This window comes from Periophthalmus magnuspinnatus, chromosome 20 (assembly GCF_009829125.3).
Source record: "Periophthalmus magnuspinnatus isolate fPerMag1 chromosome 20, fPerMag1.2.pri, whole genome shotgun sequence".
Lineage (NCBI taxonomy): Eukaryota > Metazoa > Chordata > Actinopteri > Gobiiformes > Gobiidae > Periophthalmus > Periophthalmus magnuspinnatus.
Window position 1 is genome coordinate 18,744,041 of NC_047145.1, and position 18,666 is coordinate 18,762,706.

At 36.2% G+C, this 18,666-nt stretch overlaps 1 protein-coding gene across 1 annotated transcript in view; it reads right to left on the reverse strand.

The window, feature by feature from the left end:
* LOC117388736 (polycystic kidney disease 1 like 1) overlaps positions 1-18,666 on the reverse strand; it is a 32,467-nt gene extending 13,801 nt beyond the window's left edge. The window contains exons 1-32 of the mRNA XM_055230290.1: positions 18,458-18,666; positions 17,933-18,046; positions 16,823-16,995; positions 16,393-16,554; positions 16,064-16,293; positions 14,771-14,822; positions 14,322-14,490; positions 14,007-14,246; positions 13,416-13,548; positions 12,695-12,904; positions 12,430-12,611; positions 11,109-11,312; positions 10,620-10,783; positions 10,461-10,550; positions 10,304-10,357; positions 10,048-10,206; positions 9,884-9,952; positions 8,745-8,924; positions 8,470-8,553; positions 8,250-8,392; positions 7,219-7,339; positions 7,027-7,153; positions 6,367-6,553; positions 6,229-6,285; positions 6,017-6,142; positions 4,969-5,184; positions 4,263-4,373; positions 4,036-4,187; positions 2,533-2,633; positions 2,280-2,472; positions 1,594-1,677; positions 809-1,013 (exon numbers count right to left, since the gene is read on the reverse strand). Of these exons, the coding sequence (XP_055086265.1) occupies positions 809-1,013; positions 1,594-1,677; positions 2,280-2,472; positions 2,533-2,633; positions 4,036-4,187; positions 4,263-4,373; positions 4,969-5,184; positions 6,017-6,142; positions 6,229-6,285; positions 6,367-6,553; positions 7,027-7,153; positions 7,219-7,339; positions 8,250-8,392; positions 8,470-8,553; positions 8,745-8,924; positions 9,884-9,952; positions 10,048-10,206; positions 10,304-10,357; positions 10,461-10,550; positions 10,620-10,783; positions 11,109-11,312; positions 12,430-12,611; positions 12,695-12,904; positions 13,416-13,548; positions 14,007-14,246; positions 14,322-14,490; positions 14,771-14,822; positions 16,064-16,293; positions 16,393-16,554; positions 16,823-16,995; positions 17,933-18,046; positions 18,458-18,666 (4,701 nt within the window). The remainder of the gene's footprint in view (positions 1-808; positions 1,014-1,593; positions 1,678-2,279; positions 2,473-2,532; positions 2,634-4,035; positions 4,188-4,262; positions 4,374-4,968; positions 5,185-6,016; positions 6,143-6,228; positions 6,286-6,366; positions 6,554-7,026; positions 7,154-7,218; positions 7,340-8,249; positions 8,393-8,469; positions 8,554-8,744; positions 8,925-9,883; positions 9,953-10,047; positions 10,207-10,303; positions 10,358-10,460; positions 10,551-10,619; positions 10,784-11,108; positions 11,313-12,429; positions 12,612-12,694; positions 12,905-13,415; positions 13,549-14,006; positions 14,247-14,321; positions 14,491-14,770; positions 14,823-16,063; positions 16,294-16,392; positions 16,555-16,822; positions 16,996-17,932; positions 18,047-18,457) is intronic.

The following is an 18,666-nucleotide window of genomic DNA, read 5'->3' on the forward strand; positions in this document are numbered from 1 at the left end:
ATTGGGAACTCTCTTCTGGCCAGAGACAGGACATATGAGTTTGGATAGTATTGGAAGTGTTGTTCTGATTGTTGTTAAGCAAAAATTTAATATCACGTCTATTAAAAAAATATAATCCCAATGAAAGCACAAGATGAGGATTTTTGCATTTGTAGCTCATAATTTTACAGAACCTCAACCATGACACTGATGAGATGCCATTATATTAAATTAAATGGAGATGAATGTTAAAAAATGTTCAGATCATTATTTTTATCCATATCACACACCCAGACTCTACACATATCTGGACATAGCTAACCTCCTTTCTGCGTTCCTTTTAAGAAGTGATAATGGGTGCACTTTCATCTCCATCAACTCTGGCTTCAATTCACTTTTTGTCTCCTCTCTCTGTGTAACTGCTGCTGTGAGGCTCGTCAATTTGGTCGTAAAATGTCCGTATTAACCCACTCTACATGATTCTGGTATATTTATTTCACTATTGTGTCCAGAAATGAAGATATGAACATTAATAACAGACAAGCACCTTCTTTCCCCAAGGTCACTCCCGCTAGCGTTAGCAACAGGTTTGATTGACAGCGTTGCTAAGCGCCTGCCCGATGCTAAACCAGCGGTGTGGGCGGGAAGGGGCGTTACCTTCAACAGCCTCGCTCACTTAGTCCATTTCTTTACACAGCCTATGCACCCACCCCTAATTCAGGCTAGACAACAAACAACAGCGCACCTCACTTGCCTCTCCTCCATTTCTATCCATATAAATACCAATACAGCGCCAAAAACTTTAAAAACAATTAACCCCATTACGTACCTTTGCGCTCATCTCTGGCGCAGAGCAGAGGCCGGTGTAGATGGTGACAGCGTAAAGGTGCGGCTCACACTGTAAATTATCAGACAGGTAGTGGGCTCTTCTCTCCCCAGAGGCCACATCAGCATTTGGACTCAAAACCAGTGCACCAATGAACAAGGCCACGCCCAGCACCAGCACAATGAGCACGGTCCAGTTATAAGACACACTGACAGAAGATGGATGATAAATTTAAGACTGTTTTCCATGTTGGTGTTTGCAGTTGTAAATTAAAGGTCCTATATTACACAAAATGAGCTTTAAGACATGATAAAATGTTGTTACCTCATCAAAAACATACCTGGAGTTATGTTTTGTTTCATTGTAACCCTTTTTTATATTAGTCTGTCTACATCTCCAAAGCTCAAAATGCTCTGTTCCACTTTGTGATGTCATGAAGCGTTAGTTTTTAAGTTAACAGCTACATTTTACCTTCTGTTCAGTAAAGATTGGCAGTTCCAGGGCTGAAATTATCTAAATGATTCTAGTGAAGGTTTATGCAGTTTAAAAATACAGTTGAGCACTTCCTGTATTACATCATGACATCACAAGGTGGAACAGAGTGTTTTATATATGAGAGGAGAACTCTCTCAGTCTAAATATGCATGGTTTATGTGTTGAATATCTGTGAATGAAACAAAACAAAACTGCAGGTCTGTTTGTGATGTGAACATTATAACAGATCAGAAAATAGTGTAATATGGGCCCTTTAAGTTCAAGTTTCACATGAGGAGATAATATTAATTTACCTAAAAAACGCGCCTAACTCTCCTGCGTCGAGGTTGGTTGGAATCTGCTCCTGCACCACAGTCACTGGATACAGCTGACGACATCTAAAGACAAATACATTTTTAAATATTCTTTTTTGTCTTTTTCATCCCAAAGTCAGGTCCAAAAGTCATTTATGTGGTGGTAAAATTTCAATTTATCAACTTATCTTCCAGTAAAATGCAGTAACATGAAAAACTAAAACTAATTACCTTTTTTTAAAATTATCTTTTTATTGTACTTTTTCAGCATAATAGTTGGTAATAACCCTATATGTGTGCTGTCAATATAACTTGACAGAAAAAAGGAATAAATAAAAACATAAAATTAAAATAAAATAAATAAATACAATTAAAATATTTTTTTTTTTATCCTATGTCTAAAGGTAATCACTTGTAACCTATAAAAAACAACAACACATTTTTCAAATGATTCCAGTTCAGCCCTGATGTAGACTTGATTTAGTCCTGCTCTAGTCCTAGTCCCATTTTTATTTTTATTTTTTAAAGTGGTATTTGTCTAAGTGTGACTGCACCCTTAAATAAGATTAACAATTCTGTCAGATTATAATATGATCTTAACTATCAGGCTGGTAGAGTGGGTTTTTAATTAAAATCAAATTTACTGCACAAAAATGTCTCTGTAAGTAGAGGCATTATGGTCGTACCTGCAGTTAACAGCAGAGGGCTTGTCTTTAGCCTGTGTTTTGCAGTTGTGTGTTGACCAGGCCCCTCTCTGAGCGTCCCAGGACACGCACTGGCTCCTGTCCACTCTCACTCTGTAACTGACCTTTGTATTGGTCCATCTCTGAGGCCTCTCAAAATCAGCATTCAGGAGGGTGAGGTATCCAACCCCACCAGCTTAAAAGAATGAATAAAATTAATATAATGTAAAATAGGAGTAGAATTAAAATGTCTCACCACTGAGGAAGGATGAAGGCAGAGTCATGTGAATTACACTTCTGCCCCAATGGTGTATTTTGCGTAAATGGTATTCACTTGGCGTCGGCTTGGCAAACATCCTTTCAAATAAAAAGATTTAGAAATTAAACAATGGTAGAATAATTTAGTTTTTTAGTAATAAAACATCATCCCTCTGCACATCAGTAATCATCAATATTGACTAAGTCAGGGGTGTCCAAACTTTTTGCAAAAAGGGCCAGATTTGGTGATGTGAAAATGTTTGGGGGCCGACCATTCGGCGTGATCATTCTTTGAACCATTAATATTAAATGTAAATTAACTATTTAATTATTTTTTACTTTTCATTGCAAATGGCTTTCACCTTTCAAAAACAAAATGAATGTAAAAAAAAAAGTAAACATTTAAACTGTGGTTTTGATAATCACAATAAAATAAAGATTGAGATTTTAGAATTTATTCACGTCAGAAGGCAAACAAACAACTTGCATTAATGTGAAGGGTGAAACTGAGATCTGGACTGTAGTAAATAAACCAGGTCTGGCTAAAAGACAGTGGTTTTGATGTGCAAAGTGTCACGCAGGTGAGAGTCAGTTAGACTTTTTGTTAAAGTTCATAATCAAGAACGTCTTCTCACACAAATATGTCGAACCAAACTCAGCATTTTCTTAGCAAAGGTGTGAATTTCTTTAAACCTGTCTTTATCCAGTTGGTGATAAAACTCAGCGAGTTTGAACATATGCATTTTACACTGATCAACAGTGCTGACGGGCCACACATAATTATTTTTATTCCAGAGGCTGTGGGCCAGTGGAAATTTGTACATGAGCTGCAATTGGCCCCCGGGCCGGACTTTGGGTATGCAGTCCCAGTCCCATTAAGATTAAAAAATAAATACAATCGATAACCAGATACCAGATGACACGAAAACTAGTCTCAAAAGTAGATAATCAACTGATGTATTAATACTGGAAAAACACATAAAAAGGACAAAATAAAAGAAAAAGAAAAAAGAAAAGAAAAAAGGAAAAAAACACAAAAAAGGACAAAATAAAAAAAGGAAAAAAACACAAAAAAGGACAAAATAAAAATAAAACAAAAATAAAAAAGGAAAAAAACACAAAAAAAAGGACAAAACCGATACCCAGATTCTAACTGCTGCTAAAACTAGTATCAAAAGAATATACTGAATTGCCGTATTAACACTAGAAAAAAACACATAAAAAAGGACAAAATTGGACCTATCTCCAGATGATTAAAACTTGGTCTTAATCTACACCTGAACTATTTTGTGTTTAAATTACTTTCAATTTTTAACATTTATCAGTATGGGATCGAAATCTGACAGAAGTTTCAAAAAAGATAATTTTAGTATCATCACAACACTAGTTACCAGATGGGCCTCATGTTTCCAGATAAAAAACATTAAAGCTTAACCATTTTAAGTGTCTGTATGTATATGTATGTATGTATGTGTTTTTTATAGTAAAGGCTTGTCTTTACCTAAAAAGTAGCACAACTGGAAACACCCTGGTGGCTGGTGGAGTGAACTGCACATGAAGCTGGAAAACATACTGCAAGTGCTCATGGGAGATATTAAAGCCGTGGTAGTTGATCTTGTTGTGTTGGAGAATGTGTTCAGGTGTGGGAGTTTGCTGAAAAGAACAATATTATATTACATTTTAATAATAATGGTTCTTTTGATGATTGTTTGTTTATAAGAGATATACTTTTTCTGGTGTTTGGACTTCTATTTCAAAAGGTTCAGCAAAGAATTGAATTGGGATTTTCCTTTTTGCATTGCATCTGAACAAATTTAGTTCAACCACAGGTCCAATCAACTGAAAAAAACAAACAAACAACATAAATAATATTAAAGAAATTACTTTAACTTTTGACTATTTCAGCAGCTTGGAGCCTTAGCTATGTCCATTTATATATAGTCTATGTCTAATACCCAACGTGCTAGCCGCCGCGTTCCAAATAGGAAGTGATCGTGGACGCACTTCCAGCTCCATCTGGCTCCAATTCACTTTACATCGGAAAACTGTCGCTCCTCTCTGTAACTGCTGCAGTGAGCCTCGTCATTCTGACCTTAAAATGCTCGTATTAACCCAATCTACACGATCCATTTGATTTTTATTTTGCTATTGTGTCTGTAAATCAAGTTATGAACATTAATAACAGACAAATCAGGCGCCTTCTTTGTTAGCTTAGTGCCCGCTCCCTCCTAAACCAGCGTTGTGGGTGAGAAGGGGCGTCACCTTTAATTGGTTCTTTGGTTGCTATGATACTCGAAGTCGGAATTCCTAATATGGAACTTCGCTCCAAATCCGTCCCCAATTCTTTATACAGTCTATGGTATTAGACTAAGACATGCACAGACAAAGCATAGCATACTTTTTAGGTATGATTTCAAAGTGAATATGTTCTTACCTCTCCGGGATAGTTAGCCCAAAAATAAGGGTTTTGGTTGAGTTCAGTCACTACACCGATTACGCATGCGTCACGATGACGGAGAAAAGATTGGGGCAGGTAAAAAACACTAAAACCACTGCTAACTGTAGTCTTTTGAATTGGGTATGTGGAGTAAACAGACACAAAGCCGGCGCTCAGTTTGAACTCTTCCATTTTGTGAAGCAAGACGAATCTCTGTGAAAAAAAAAGCAAATTATATTAAGAATTATATAGTGACGAGGGATTTAAAATGGTTTAGTCTAAGTAGTACAGTGGTGGATGAAGTACTCAGTTTTGTTACTTAAGTAAAAGTACAGATAGAGAAGCAAAAAGACACTCAAGTAAAGATAAAAGTATCACATGAAAAAATCTATTTAAGTTAAAGTATGAAAGTACCTGTTTAAAATGTACTTAAAGAGTAAAAATTAAAAGTATTTCACACAGATTTTGATCGTGATAGTGACAGTGTTGTTAATTTGTTTGTGTAAATGTAGTGATATTAATTAAAATACGATACATATATTTGGTTGACAGAAATATGAATCAATTTAAAGTTTTTATGAATTTTGTGCATTTATTTTTGTTTGTTCAAGGCCGAAGCTTGAACTTGAAAACTTTAGTCAGGATGTTACCAGAAACATGTAAAAAATAACCCCTCAAATCACATGAAAAGTACTTTTTACTTTTCAGTCCAGTTAAAAAATGTAGTGGAGTAGAAAGTACAGATACTGCTCTCAAATGTAGTGAAGTAAAATTTAAAAGTATCCAATGTGAAATGTACTCAAGTAAAGTACAGATACCTAAAAATTCTACTTACGTACAGTACTTTATTACCTTCCACCACTGTAGTAGTAATAGTATTTCTCACCAGAGTTATTAAGGTGACAGTGCGTAGAATACTGTGTACAAGATGCTTCGCCAAACTGAGTCCATTCAAAGAACCAGTGTCATGTGTTAAGCAACCATTTATTGTAGATATTATATTATTTCCTGCTAAATTGTAAACAGATGTCTCTATTTTCGTTGCCATGTTGGTAGTGAGACTCTTCAGGTTGTGTGCCAGTAGAGAGATCACGGTGTTCAATGTCTTCTGATCCTCAAACTGTCGATTTGCGATGAGGCCTGTGACTTTACTTATAGTCGCCAAGGACACCTAAAAACAGTGAATCAGAGCTATTTAAATATTCCTAAAAAATGTAAAAAGCATATGACATCTTTAAAAGGTTGCAAAGAACTTACTTGGTTTGGTTTCTGCAAAAGATTCCCGAGTATATGAATGGTATCTAGAGCTGAAAACTAAAACAGAACATGTTACGTCATAGTTATATAACACAAAAGCGTAGCACTCTGTCTCAAGTTTTTGTAATGAAATAATACCTGATCAATAACCTCGATGTCACAGATGATGCAAACAAGTGCGTTACGTAAAAATACCAGAGACGCCATGTTGACCCCAGGCTCCACGCTCAGTCTGTTCAAGATGTTTGTGACTATTCGGATTTCGTTTAGGATCTCAAAACTGTTTCCAAGTCGGCTGGAGAGGTTTTTCATTGCAATATGTGAACTGCAGAGAGAAAAGAATGAAACAATATAAACTGCAGCAAATTAGATTAAGATAGACTATCCCAAACAGAAGTAGTACAGTACATGCGTTTACCTTTCATGACTAACTGAAACTTTTATCTCTGAATAAAGATAATCTCCATTTTCTTCACAATATTTAAGGACTTTTTTCCTGTATGCTTTGTTTCAAGTAGTAAGTATTTTTTAGGGTTCATCGATTTTTCAACGAATGCACACCAAATAATAAAGACTACTTCATACTTGAGGGTTTTCCAAGTAATAGTAGTAGTGTTAATATTACGTAAGCACAGTTTTATTTTAATGTTAATGTCATTTATATTTAAAAGGACTGATGTTACATGTGTGGATGAAACAAGACACTACACCAGGTATGTTTTTGATGAGGTAACAGTATTATAACAAGAGTCAATTTTGTGCAATATAGGACCTTTAAAATAATAATTGTTTTCTTACAGCTCCAATACTGGATCACTGGATGAATAAGTGTCTCTTGTAAACTGTGGCTGGACTGTGACGGAGACGGGACATGGGCGAGTGGTTCCTCCATCAATGCTGCTCCTGATCTCTATAGAAACGGTAACTATAGAAACAAAACATTTAACATTTTAGTCAGTGAATTTAAACTCATCTGTGTGAAAGTGTTACCTTTATAATCATTGTGTAGATCTCCAAGAGGAAGACTGAAATAGTGCTCAAAGTCTGTGCCCTGGTACAAAGTTTGAGGAGGTTCGTTTCCAACACTATAGCTGTATTTGTACGTTAAGTCCTGTAGACACACAACACATAATAACACACTGTGAACAAAACACACACAAAAATGACAGAATAGGAAGGAAAAAGGAGCAAATGTCAAACAGAACAGTGAATTAAAGCACACACAGAATTGCTGTTAAAAGGAATGAATACAATAAAAACACAAAACTGTGGTAACACTCCGCAGTTTGAGGATTTGTTTTATACAGAGACAAATCTGTTCTATGTTTTGTCGTCCTTTGGGTTAATTAGAACTATTTTAAAGGTCCGATATTACACAAAATTGATTCTTGTGAGCTTTAAGCCATGTTATAATGCTGTTACCTTCTCAAAAACATACCTAGAGTTGTGTTTTGTTTCATTCACACTTGTTTGAGTAATATAAAATCCTTTTTTTATTGTCTACATCTCCAAAGCTCAAAATGCTCTGTTCCACCTTGTGATGTCATGAAGCATTAGTTTTCAAGTTAACAGCTACCTTTTACCTTTAGTTGAATAGAGATTGAAAATTCCAGGCCTGAAATCATCCAAATTATTTTAGTGAAGGTGTGTGGAGTTTAAAAACACAGTGGAGCACTTCCTGTATTACCACATGACATCACAAGGTGGAACAGAGTGTTTTCAGTTTGAGAGAAGAAGTCCCTCTAAATATGCAGGGTTTGTGTGCTGAACATGTGTGAATGAAACGAAACAACTCCAGGTAATTGTGTGATGAGGAAACAAGATTATAACATATATCAGTGTGTAATATGGGCCCTTTAACCACGGTTTAGTCTAATTTTAGATCATGTTTAGGCCAAATGTAGGCTTTCACTAAATCTTAAGAGCCTATAGTATAGAATATAGTAGTAGATATAGCATAAGATTAACAATGTAAATCTTTTGGTTATATCATGCACATAATACTATAAAAACATCTGCACCTCTTTCCCTGAGGTACAGAAAACGCTGAAGACTGTGAGTAACTCCACTCCTGTTGTTGGCTGCACTTGGCACGTCATGCCTTTGGGAGCTTGTCTGGTTTGAAAGAAGAACTGTGTCCGTCCCAGAAATGGCTTTTGGGAATCTAAATTCAATAATGTTATAATAGTATTTTGATTTGTACATTTAGGATTTTATTTAAAGTGATATTTTGAGACTTACTGTGAGTTGCTATGACGTCCAACATGTATCTGCTCCCAGGCTGCAAACTAAATGGCTTGAAATTGAGTTCAGGTGAGGAAATTCCTGTAGAAAAAGGAGATAAAGTGTATGTTTTCTGTATAATTTTCATTTTTAAACTTAAACTGTATGTATTGTTATGATCTGATATTTTGTGTTTAGTTCAGTGTTGACTCTTTTTGTATTTCTTGTAACGGTTATAAACAACCAGAAGAAATTTGGTGTGTTTCCTCACACAGGAACGCTACAGTATTTACCTGTATAAGTGTAGGACTCAAAGATCCACTGGGGCACAGGGTCACGGGGCAGATCCAGTAGAGTGCGCTCTTGCACCGCGACATGAGGCCTCACGTCTACCAGATTACTGCCCTCCTCCCGGTGTGATCCTGGGTCAAAGTCCAAATCCTCCCCCAGACTGAAGTCCTCTCCATCCTCAACTGGAAACGTCAAAGGTAAGTGCGGTTAATCACAGACATAGGCGAGTAATAATAATAATAATAATAATAATAATAATAATAATAATAATAATAATAATAATAACAGGAGCATCTGGTCTATTTTAATCTGGCAAGTTTATTTGTAAAGCACAATTCGTACACAAAGTAATTCAATGTGCTTTTACAGAATAAGAAAGACATTAAAATCACAATCGAAACAAATCAAAACATAAAAAAAACATTTTAAAATTAACATTAAAGGACAAAAGTGCACAATAAAACCCTTTCAATCATATGCACAGCTAAACAGAACCATTTGGAGCCTGGATTTACACATTGTCAAAGTAGAGGCCTGTCTCACATCTTCAGGAAGACTGTTTCAGGTTTTAGCTGCATAAAACTGAAACACTGATTCCCGATGTTTTGTCCTGACTCTGAGGACTTCAGGGACTGGCCTCCTGCTGATGCCCAGAGTGCGAGATGGTTCATACGGCTGCAACATGTTGGTTAGTGCCATGTCGATCTTACCTTTTCCTGGCTTTAAATTATGGAAATAGTACATACATAAGATACTACTGTTTTACTGATCTTCTGTTTTAATGTTAATTTAATGATTATTTGTGATTATTTATGTTTTGATTTGTGGGATTTTAATGTCCTTCTTATTCTGTAAAGCACTTTGAATTACTTTGTGTATGAATTGTGCTATACAAATAAACTTGCCTTGCCTGACATATCATCAACTTTGTGATCTGGGGGCACTCCAGCTAATGTTTGTATTGCTTTAGTATATGTTTGTTAAACGAGAAGCATTTGAGAACATTCTGCTTTGTAAATGAATGAGACTTTACACCATAATTGTGTCTTAAACAATTTAAACTAATTAGATGCATAAAACATTCAGTACTGAAATACAAGAGCTACTTTTCTGATACACATTCATTTCTTTTACTTTGTACCTGTGGTTCTTCCTGGTGATGTGTCTGGCTCTCCCTCTTCTGTATTCAGGAAAGGATCATAATCTGGGTCTATAAATACAAAATGGTTTATAATGTTAGACTCCCCACGGTAAAGATTTTTATCTTCAGATTTCATCACATATCACAATTTTTTTTACCTATACCATTTTGTAAATCTGCATCCTCTGATATAGCAAAAGGAAAATCCCAGTCACTAGATGTTTCAGTCAGAGCCTTGATTTCTTGATGTCCGCTGTGTTCAGGGGAAATCGGTGAAGAATCAAATAGGTCTAGTTCTTCTAGAGGGTCAAATAAGTCATCTCCTGGACATAAAACACATTATCAATTTAATTTTAATTCAGAAAAAAACACATGATTTTTTTTATTACACTGAGTTTTCATTGTCATTTTTGAAGTTACCTGAACTTGTCATTGCAAAGTCTATTGTAGAATCAGGCCCAGGGTTTAAAACACCTGTGTAGATCAAAAGGGATTAAGTGTTGGGTTAGAGTTAGTGTTATATATTAACAAGATGAATAGTTTTTCAGTGGTTCTATTCAAATATGCCATTGATTACTTCTCCATTTTCTCTGAGAAGGAGATGTCTCTGTGGGCGTGTCCTTTATGGCTGATGGAGCACTGAGATCCAATGTATGGCAAAACGGGACTAGAACAAAACAAAGATACAGAACATTGCCTTAAATATTCATAATTATATTTGTTAAAATGTGCTTACCTTCGCTGATAGGTCTGGAAGAGGCGTTGACCTGGTACAGCCTCCAGGAGTAAAGAATGAAATCAGAAGGTAGTTTACATTGTTCACAAAACGCCTGGACAGAGAAGGACTCATCCCAGTTCACTTTGTTGTTTTGACACTGAGGACATTCTGTGGACACTTTCCTACATCAAAACGTGATATAAAGCAAATGTTACACCATTATATATGATTTGTAATAGGTTTAATTAAAGTATCGCTCATTCCATCAGCTTTTTCAAATTCTGTGTAATGAGACAATTGAATGCTATAATAGGATATAATTTACAGAAGATTTTTTTTTTAAATTCTATTTTGCTCCATCAATTTAAACTTTTACGGTCTTGGGATTGTTTACATATCTTCAAATTAAACAAGTGTCTAAATGTTTTTTTCTTTCTTCTTTTCTTCGAGATAGCTAGAAATAATTCTTAAAATACATAAAAATACACGTAGATTTTTTTGTCTTACCCTTCTACGTCTGTTTTGACAGTGAGGAAGACGTCCGCTGAAGCTAATCGTCCAGCACTTTCTATGGTGAGTGTGAATTGAAACTGATCAAAGTTTGGTTTTAGAAATGATGAAAGAAAGGATATCACGGCAGAGGACATGGGAAATTCACAGTCAAAGCAGGAGCTGGGGATGGAGCTGACAGGTTTACAAACCCAGCTAAACCTGTAACATAAAAACATTAAATAAGCCATTACGTGTTTCATAATAATGCTGTATAATGGGGGTGGGGAGGTCCATTTAAAACATTAAAAACAGGAGCAGGTGTGATTATAAATGTTTATCACCAGATTATTAAAGTGCACTAGTGGCACCAATCTATACAGTTTTGCATGTCCTTGAAATATATTCTATTTCTGGGGAAGTAAAGTAACTGAAAGCTTTTTTCCCATTTCAGTTCTAGTGCAGCCAGTTTTTAGATGTAAACAATCATGAGATCTTGTAATAAAAGTCCCCGTATCAAAGTTCAACAAACAAGTGAGATATTCAGTCTATCAAGTAGTCTCTTATAAATACATTTTATACAGTGTTGTTCTCTTCTGACAGACAGCGAAGGCCAAACTGCTTTTTCATAGATTGTACAGTGACAGGTTTTAAATTCATCACTTGTTATAAAATGAGGGGCTGAGTGAAAGAGTGAATCTAAACATTTAAAATAGAGGCTGAAGTCTGCATGTACATTATATCTCCATAATCCAGCACGGAAAGAATGACAGCTTGAACAACTTCTTTTCTGTAATACAATGGGATACAAGATTTGTTTGTAGAATAAAATGATCAGTTTGTTTTTAAAGTGTTACATGATTCTGAGATGTGTACTTTAAAGTTTTCGTCAAGCCATAACCCAAGATATTTATAGGTTGTGACTCTTTCAATGCCTTGGGGTCCCACTGGAGGAGCTGGAGGATGTGTCCGGGGTGAGGGAAGTCTGGGAGTCCCTGCTTAGACTGCTGCCCCCACGACCCGGCCCCGGATAAGCGGAAAAAAATGGATGGATGGATGGATGGACTCTTTCAATCTATTTACCACGCAGTGTATTTAGTAAGTCTCACACCATATAATTTGTACAGTTGACTTTTAAACTGTAGCTTCCATATAAACAATTATACAGACAAGTTTCAGAGGCATTATACTAAATGTTGTTACAAAAATGTAAAAAAGCATAATAATAATAATAATAATAATAATAATGTCCTAATTCATTTCTCCTTTTGTTATGTGTTTTTTGCATGTTGCTCATATATTACTAATAATGAGCAGCCAGTTATTTGTGCGTCTGTACCTCGTTACGTTGTGGGGAAAATCCGGATCATGTGATTTTGTCCCGTCCAGTGTGACCACAGTCGTGTTTTTATTATTAATAAAAACATTGGTACCGCCTTGAATGAACGCGACAGGGGCAGACGATGTCACCTGCACTTTTACACTATAGTTGCTGTACACCACACTGCCAACAACTTGAACCTATAAAAAACATGATTATTATTATTATTATTATTTCAGTGATACATACAGCAGTGATTTATGCAGATTTAAGTAACACTGACCTTAGCTATTGCAGTGTATGTGTCATAATGTAGAAAATGACTTGGGAGGACCAGGGTCTGTCTATGTGTCTCTATATGAGGTAAAGAAATGGCTTGTCCCATGGAGTTGTACAGCTTCCAAGTGTAATGAACTCCTCCAGAAACAAAAACGTCACAGTTAAACTCAGCCTCGTACGTCACTCCAAGACGGACGGGTTCATATCTGGGAACCTGGAAGAATTTTGAGAAAGAATGTATTTAAAATTTACAAAACCAGTTCTGACATCGACAAAAATAAAAATAACTCAAATGTTATGTTATTTTTGTATTCACATTTTCTATTCACTTCACTTATTCACTTTTTCCTTTATTATTGGGGCAATGTTTTGGTAGCAAATGTTGTCTATAGAGAAATGGCCCATGCATCAAATTTACTAATATTTTTTCATTAAATTCCAAATAGTAAAAAAAAAAAAAAATCCAAATATTCAATTTTATTTATATAGCAGATTTAAATACAACTTCAGCTGTCCAAAGTGCTTCACATAAAAGGTCTATAAAAAACAAATATAGAGATAATATAATACATAGAAAAAGAACAATAAAACACCAACATATCCTGTCTAGCTACTATTAAATGCCAGGGGGAAGAGGTGGCTTTCAATCTAGCCTTACATTTCCATTTTACTTTGTGTCAAACCCTATTTCGAGGTGTTAAATAAATAGATTTGATGACACTGACCTTTACAGTGAGAGGCCCCATGTTTTTCACTGGTGGAGGCTGGCAGGGTTTATCCACTACAAAGATGAGACTTCTCAGAGAGGCGCTGCTGACCAGGTTAAAAACGGTCACTTCTACCATGAACTCTCCCAAACTGAAAGAATAAGGCCGTTAGATTATGAATAACTGGAAGTGCAAGCTCTAAAAATATGTTAAATCACACCTATTCTGCAAAATGAACTTTTCAGAGTTTTTAATAATGTTATAGTTGCCTCTCCTTCACATTTATCCTCTTGAAGTTGTTTTTTATAAACATATTGACCTGATTTCACCCCACCCACTTTCTTTGTGGCGGCACTTCCAGTTAAGTGGAAATCCTGTTCCTTTCAATGAAGAATTTGGGAAAGGTTTTGCAGCGAAATGTTTTCATAGCAACTGTAGCCTATATAGAAATTGCCTACGCATCAAATTTACAAATATTTTTCTCATTTCCAGACTATTCATTTTCAATTCAATTTTACTTGAACGACATATTTAAATACAACTCCAGCTGTCCAAAGTGCTTCACACATTTATTTACTAGCCCCTTGTCGTTGAGTAGATTTAACTTACCTTTGAAAGACATGCTGCTCCGTGCTGTGTCCATGTTTCGATGAGCCGTCTCCAAACGTCCACAAAAAGTACAGATCTGTACCAGTATTCACTCTGCAGCTAAACACCACAGTCTGATTCTGCAGCACAGACGCCTGGTGGATAAGTCTATTAAGTTTTACCGCCCTTTGGATTATAACGGGAAAGGGCTCCGAGGTGATGGACATCCGAGGGGTTACCATGACAACTGTGACATTATACCTAAAAATTACATCAAATTATTTATACATTTATCTAGTTTTATCTATTTTTTTAATTCAAGTGTTTCCCTCATACCTTCCTGGCTTGCGGTATCTCTTGGTAATAGCTTTTAAAATGTTCCGTGCTGAAGTCGAGTCTCCAAATCGCCATAGAAACTCCATAGCGCCCTGTGCGTCAGTCAGCGCTGACAGATGGACGTCAGTGTTGGTCGGATAGGCTTGTTTTGCAGCGTAAACCTCAACTACTGGAAAATACGCACATTTTAAAATAATGAATAATGAATGTAGCTCAAATAAACATTATGTAAGAATACACAAAATGACTAAACTTGGGCCAATATTGTGAATGTAAAGTCTCATTATCAAAAAACGTTACTATTAAAAAAAAAAAAAAAAAGTATCTCGAGTGGCTAAAGCTAAAACTGTGATTAGCAAAATTGTAGATAAAGTTACGTATGTTACTAAAACCTGATTTTGCTTTACCCAACCTGCCTAAATTGTTTTGGTATGCCAGAGTTTTCTTACCGTTGCTATTTTGGGGGAAGTCCCTCTTCTTCTTTGCCTGTACGCCCACAGTCTTGTTTGGAGTAGACACAAGATTTTCAGATTTGAGTTCAACCACAACTGTTTCTGTTTGGTTAAATCACACAAAAAATGTCCCCCTTTATACAGAGCTGCTATATGAAAACTTGACAATGCAAAACTGCAGAACAATTATCATTTTACTGTATTTGATGGGATAGTTAGGATCAGATCTTCATGTATGTCTAGTGCAAAAAGATGTGCGTAAACAAGAATACATTGATTAAAGGCTTTTTAACTGATGCCCCAAGTTTGCAAGTTTGGTAAGAGATATGTTTAACAGCCATTTTTGTGTTGTCTGATTCGTTATAATCACATTCTCAACAATTTTATATTAACAAAATGAATCCAAAAACACAGGAATTAAAGATGAAACTTGTCACATGTGGACGCCAACTTAAAATTTTCAGAAGGCCCGAGTGCAAATACAGTCAAAGCCTAACAATATAATTTGAGAAGGTGAGAAATGAGGAAAAAGTGCACTGAAACTTAAATGTGATATGAATGTTACAGAGGTTGGAGGTGTGGAAGAACTGAATTGGGTCTGTTAACTTTACAAAGGGTGTTGAAGTAGTAGATTTTGTTATCAGTGGTAAAATTGACACGTAAACCTGGTAGCTAGAGCTAGCAGCTGCTGTGGTTTTAAATGCGTGTCATTGGTATTGTTGACGTCACTGAAAGAATTCAATCAGCTTAAAGTCACAACTGAAACTGCAGTTGGTGTAAAGGTTCTTTTGGTCAGTTTCTGGTCTGTTTTGGTTCTATTGATTTGAGACTGTTATTTTGCTCGAGTTTTGGCATGAGTTACAGCTACAGTAGCCCTTATGTTCAGAAAATAAACGAAATTCTGCATGTTTCCTTACACCAGAACACCACAATATATAAAAGATTTAAAGAAATAGACAAAAATGTACATTATAATTGCTGGGTTTCAGATGATATAGGGCAATACTATTTAATACAGATGGGGGCGGCTAAAATGTATGTTGTTAAAATACAGATTTCCATTGTAATACAGTGAGTTTGTTGGTCTAGTAAATAACAGAAATGATCAGGTTCAACATTTTTACGTTTTAGATATTTCATGGCAACGTACAATGTAATTAATAGATTACATCATGTTTTATAATCTGAAAATCACCAATACAACTGTTTTTATTAAAGAACTCATAAGTTTTTGGCATATTTTTAACATGTTTTTTCTTTACAAAAGTAGAAGAGTGTTGTTGCTGTTACCTGCGTGCTGATGCATACTGACTTGGGGAAACACGTCTCCTCTCCTTGTGTGAGGCAGCAGTCACACTCTGCTCCAGAATCTGTGTCCACTCTTGGTTTTACTTTGACGGAGCCATTAGAACGAGGAGCTCCAAACAGCCAAGCATTCGCCAATTCATGTGCTGTTTGTGCCAAAACTGAAACATTATGGGTAGCAGTGATCATGGAGAGAATATTAATTGCGATGACTCCTAAAATAACAATAAGAAAATGGTATATTTAGTTTTACAGTGTTTATGTAATAAAATTGATTAGACCTAATTCATTATAATTTGATATGTGTGACTTACTTATTTCATATGTTCCTGGAGCTTCTAAACTCCAATTGGATGAAACATTAAAGGAGCCTTGATCCAGAATGTTGACATGGAGTGAACTTTGACCTTTGGGGGTCATTCCCAGGAATTCCACAGTGACATCAGAGAAGTCCTGCCGTCCAAGCCCAAATATCCCTGAAATAAATTGTTAAATGTATAAAAATTAAACAATTAAAAAAAAATCTATGCATTACATTTTGATTCAAATTCAAAAGATGTATTTATTTAAAAAAAAACAACAAAAAAAACAAACATTTGTATTCCGATGCACAGCTCGATATGACAAATACTGCAATTGATAAATCAATATTGTATATAACAAGTTTGGGTCACATCCAGTTGAAAAAAATGTAAATAGAGAATGAAGGGAAGGGAAGAGAATTAATGTTGAAATCAACCTGACCTGTAGACTGGTCCAAAGGTGCAGCCAGGTTTCCAGACACATGAACAGTGAAGGTGGTGCCAGCGAAGACCAGGTCTGGAGACACAGAGACATGGATCCTGTTTAAAAAGGGTCCACGGGTTTGGTACAAAGCCACATTTCCTTTGCCTGCTCCAACAGGCATCGATACAGCACTGAAAATAAAATATAAGAAATTATATTAAGAATCCAAATTCAAAATCACTTTGTTTATAGAATGTATAACCAAACACACTGTCCAAAATGACCCAAACAGAGAAAAACTATAGATATACAAATCAACATCAAATATTAGAATGATATAGTTTTTAGCCAAGTCAATTTTAATCCCTTTGTTTTATCTTAAACTACATTAATCACTTTGCTAGAAAACATACAAACAAAAAAAAAAAAAAATACAAATGGGTTTCAAGTTATGCAATTAATGTAATTAATGTCTAGAGCACATGTGTCAAACTCAAGGCCCGGGGGCCAAATGCGGCCCGCCACGTAATTTTATGTGGCCCGCGAGAAGTTAAATTAAAAGGCATGACTGTCATTTTAAAATAAGCCTATACTGTTTTAATGTGTGCACTGACAATAAACTAATGAGATTTTCCCAGCAAGTGAGAGCAATGAAGTGAGAAATATTTGCAAATTATCATCACAAAATGTTCATGAAGAGGAAAATTGTCAGCGTGGAAGGAAGTTGGAAGGAAGAAAGGTGAAGGTGAATACAAGTTTGTGCTTTGAGGAGAAAAACCTGTCTGTTTTTTGTGTTATGAGGCGGGGTCGGTACAGTCTACGTCGACATTCGGTTACATTTACTGATATTTACACTGCCGCACAGTCACATCTGGCCCTTCATAGCGGCCATTTTGCTGATGTGGCCCTCGGTGAAAATGAATTTGACGCCCCTGGCCTAGAGCAATGACTCAGTTCATGTCAAAATATATATGTCCTTCAAATCAAGACGGAAGAATCGTTTGTCTCAGACTCATGAATTGGATGAACTTTATTGTATTCTCTCAATACGGTATTTTTTTATATATATGAGCACCACAGTTGTGTTGTATTGTCTTTTTAATTTAAACTTATGTGAATGTGCCTCACCGTTGTCTTGGGACATGTTTGGAGAAGTTGTTGGGACAATCAGAAAATGGACAGGTGAGCAGCTCCTGGTTTCCACAGTAACAGCCTCCTGAGCTCACTGCAGCCACACTGCACCTGTGAAACAACACAACGAGATCGATTAAATCACTGCAGCCACACTGCACCTGTGAGACAACACAACAGATCAATCAAATGGATTCTTTCATTTGGTGGTGAAGAGGAAATCATAATCAACTAGTAGTATACCTAATTTTTTTTTTTTTTTTTTTTACTATATCGTGACTTATTTTAGACGAATCCAAACAGTTTAAACAAACATAACGATGGCCAGTAGAAAAATCACTTGAAGCAGCTGAACTCCAGCACGAGCGCCAGCCCTGTGCCTCAAGGCGCGTGCGCAGGTTTTGAACACGAAGAGGCGAAAATGGCGTTTTTAATTGGATTAAACTTCATTTACTAACACTTTTATAAGACCCCCACAACAACGAAAAGCAGCCTAGTAGAGTTTATGCCCTCACCACTCACCCTCTCCTGTGGCAGCGAGCGGAGCAGTGCACCGGGTCAAGGTCAGCGCTGTCCCTCACACTGTACACGGGACTGTCCGGGGACAGGCCGCTGCAGCCAGAGGCACATCCCAAGAACCACGAGTCCAAGCGCCCCGAGGGAAGGGAAACTGCAGCACTGAAGCGAAGAGAGAGAAAGCTCCACACGGAGAAGGCAAATCCGGGACGCAT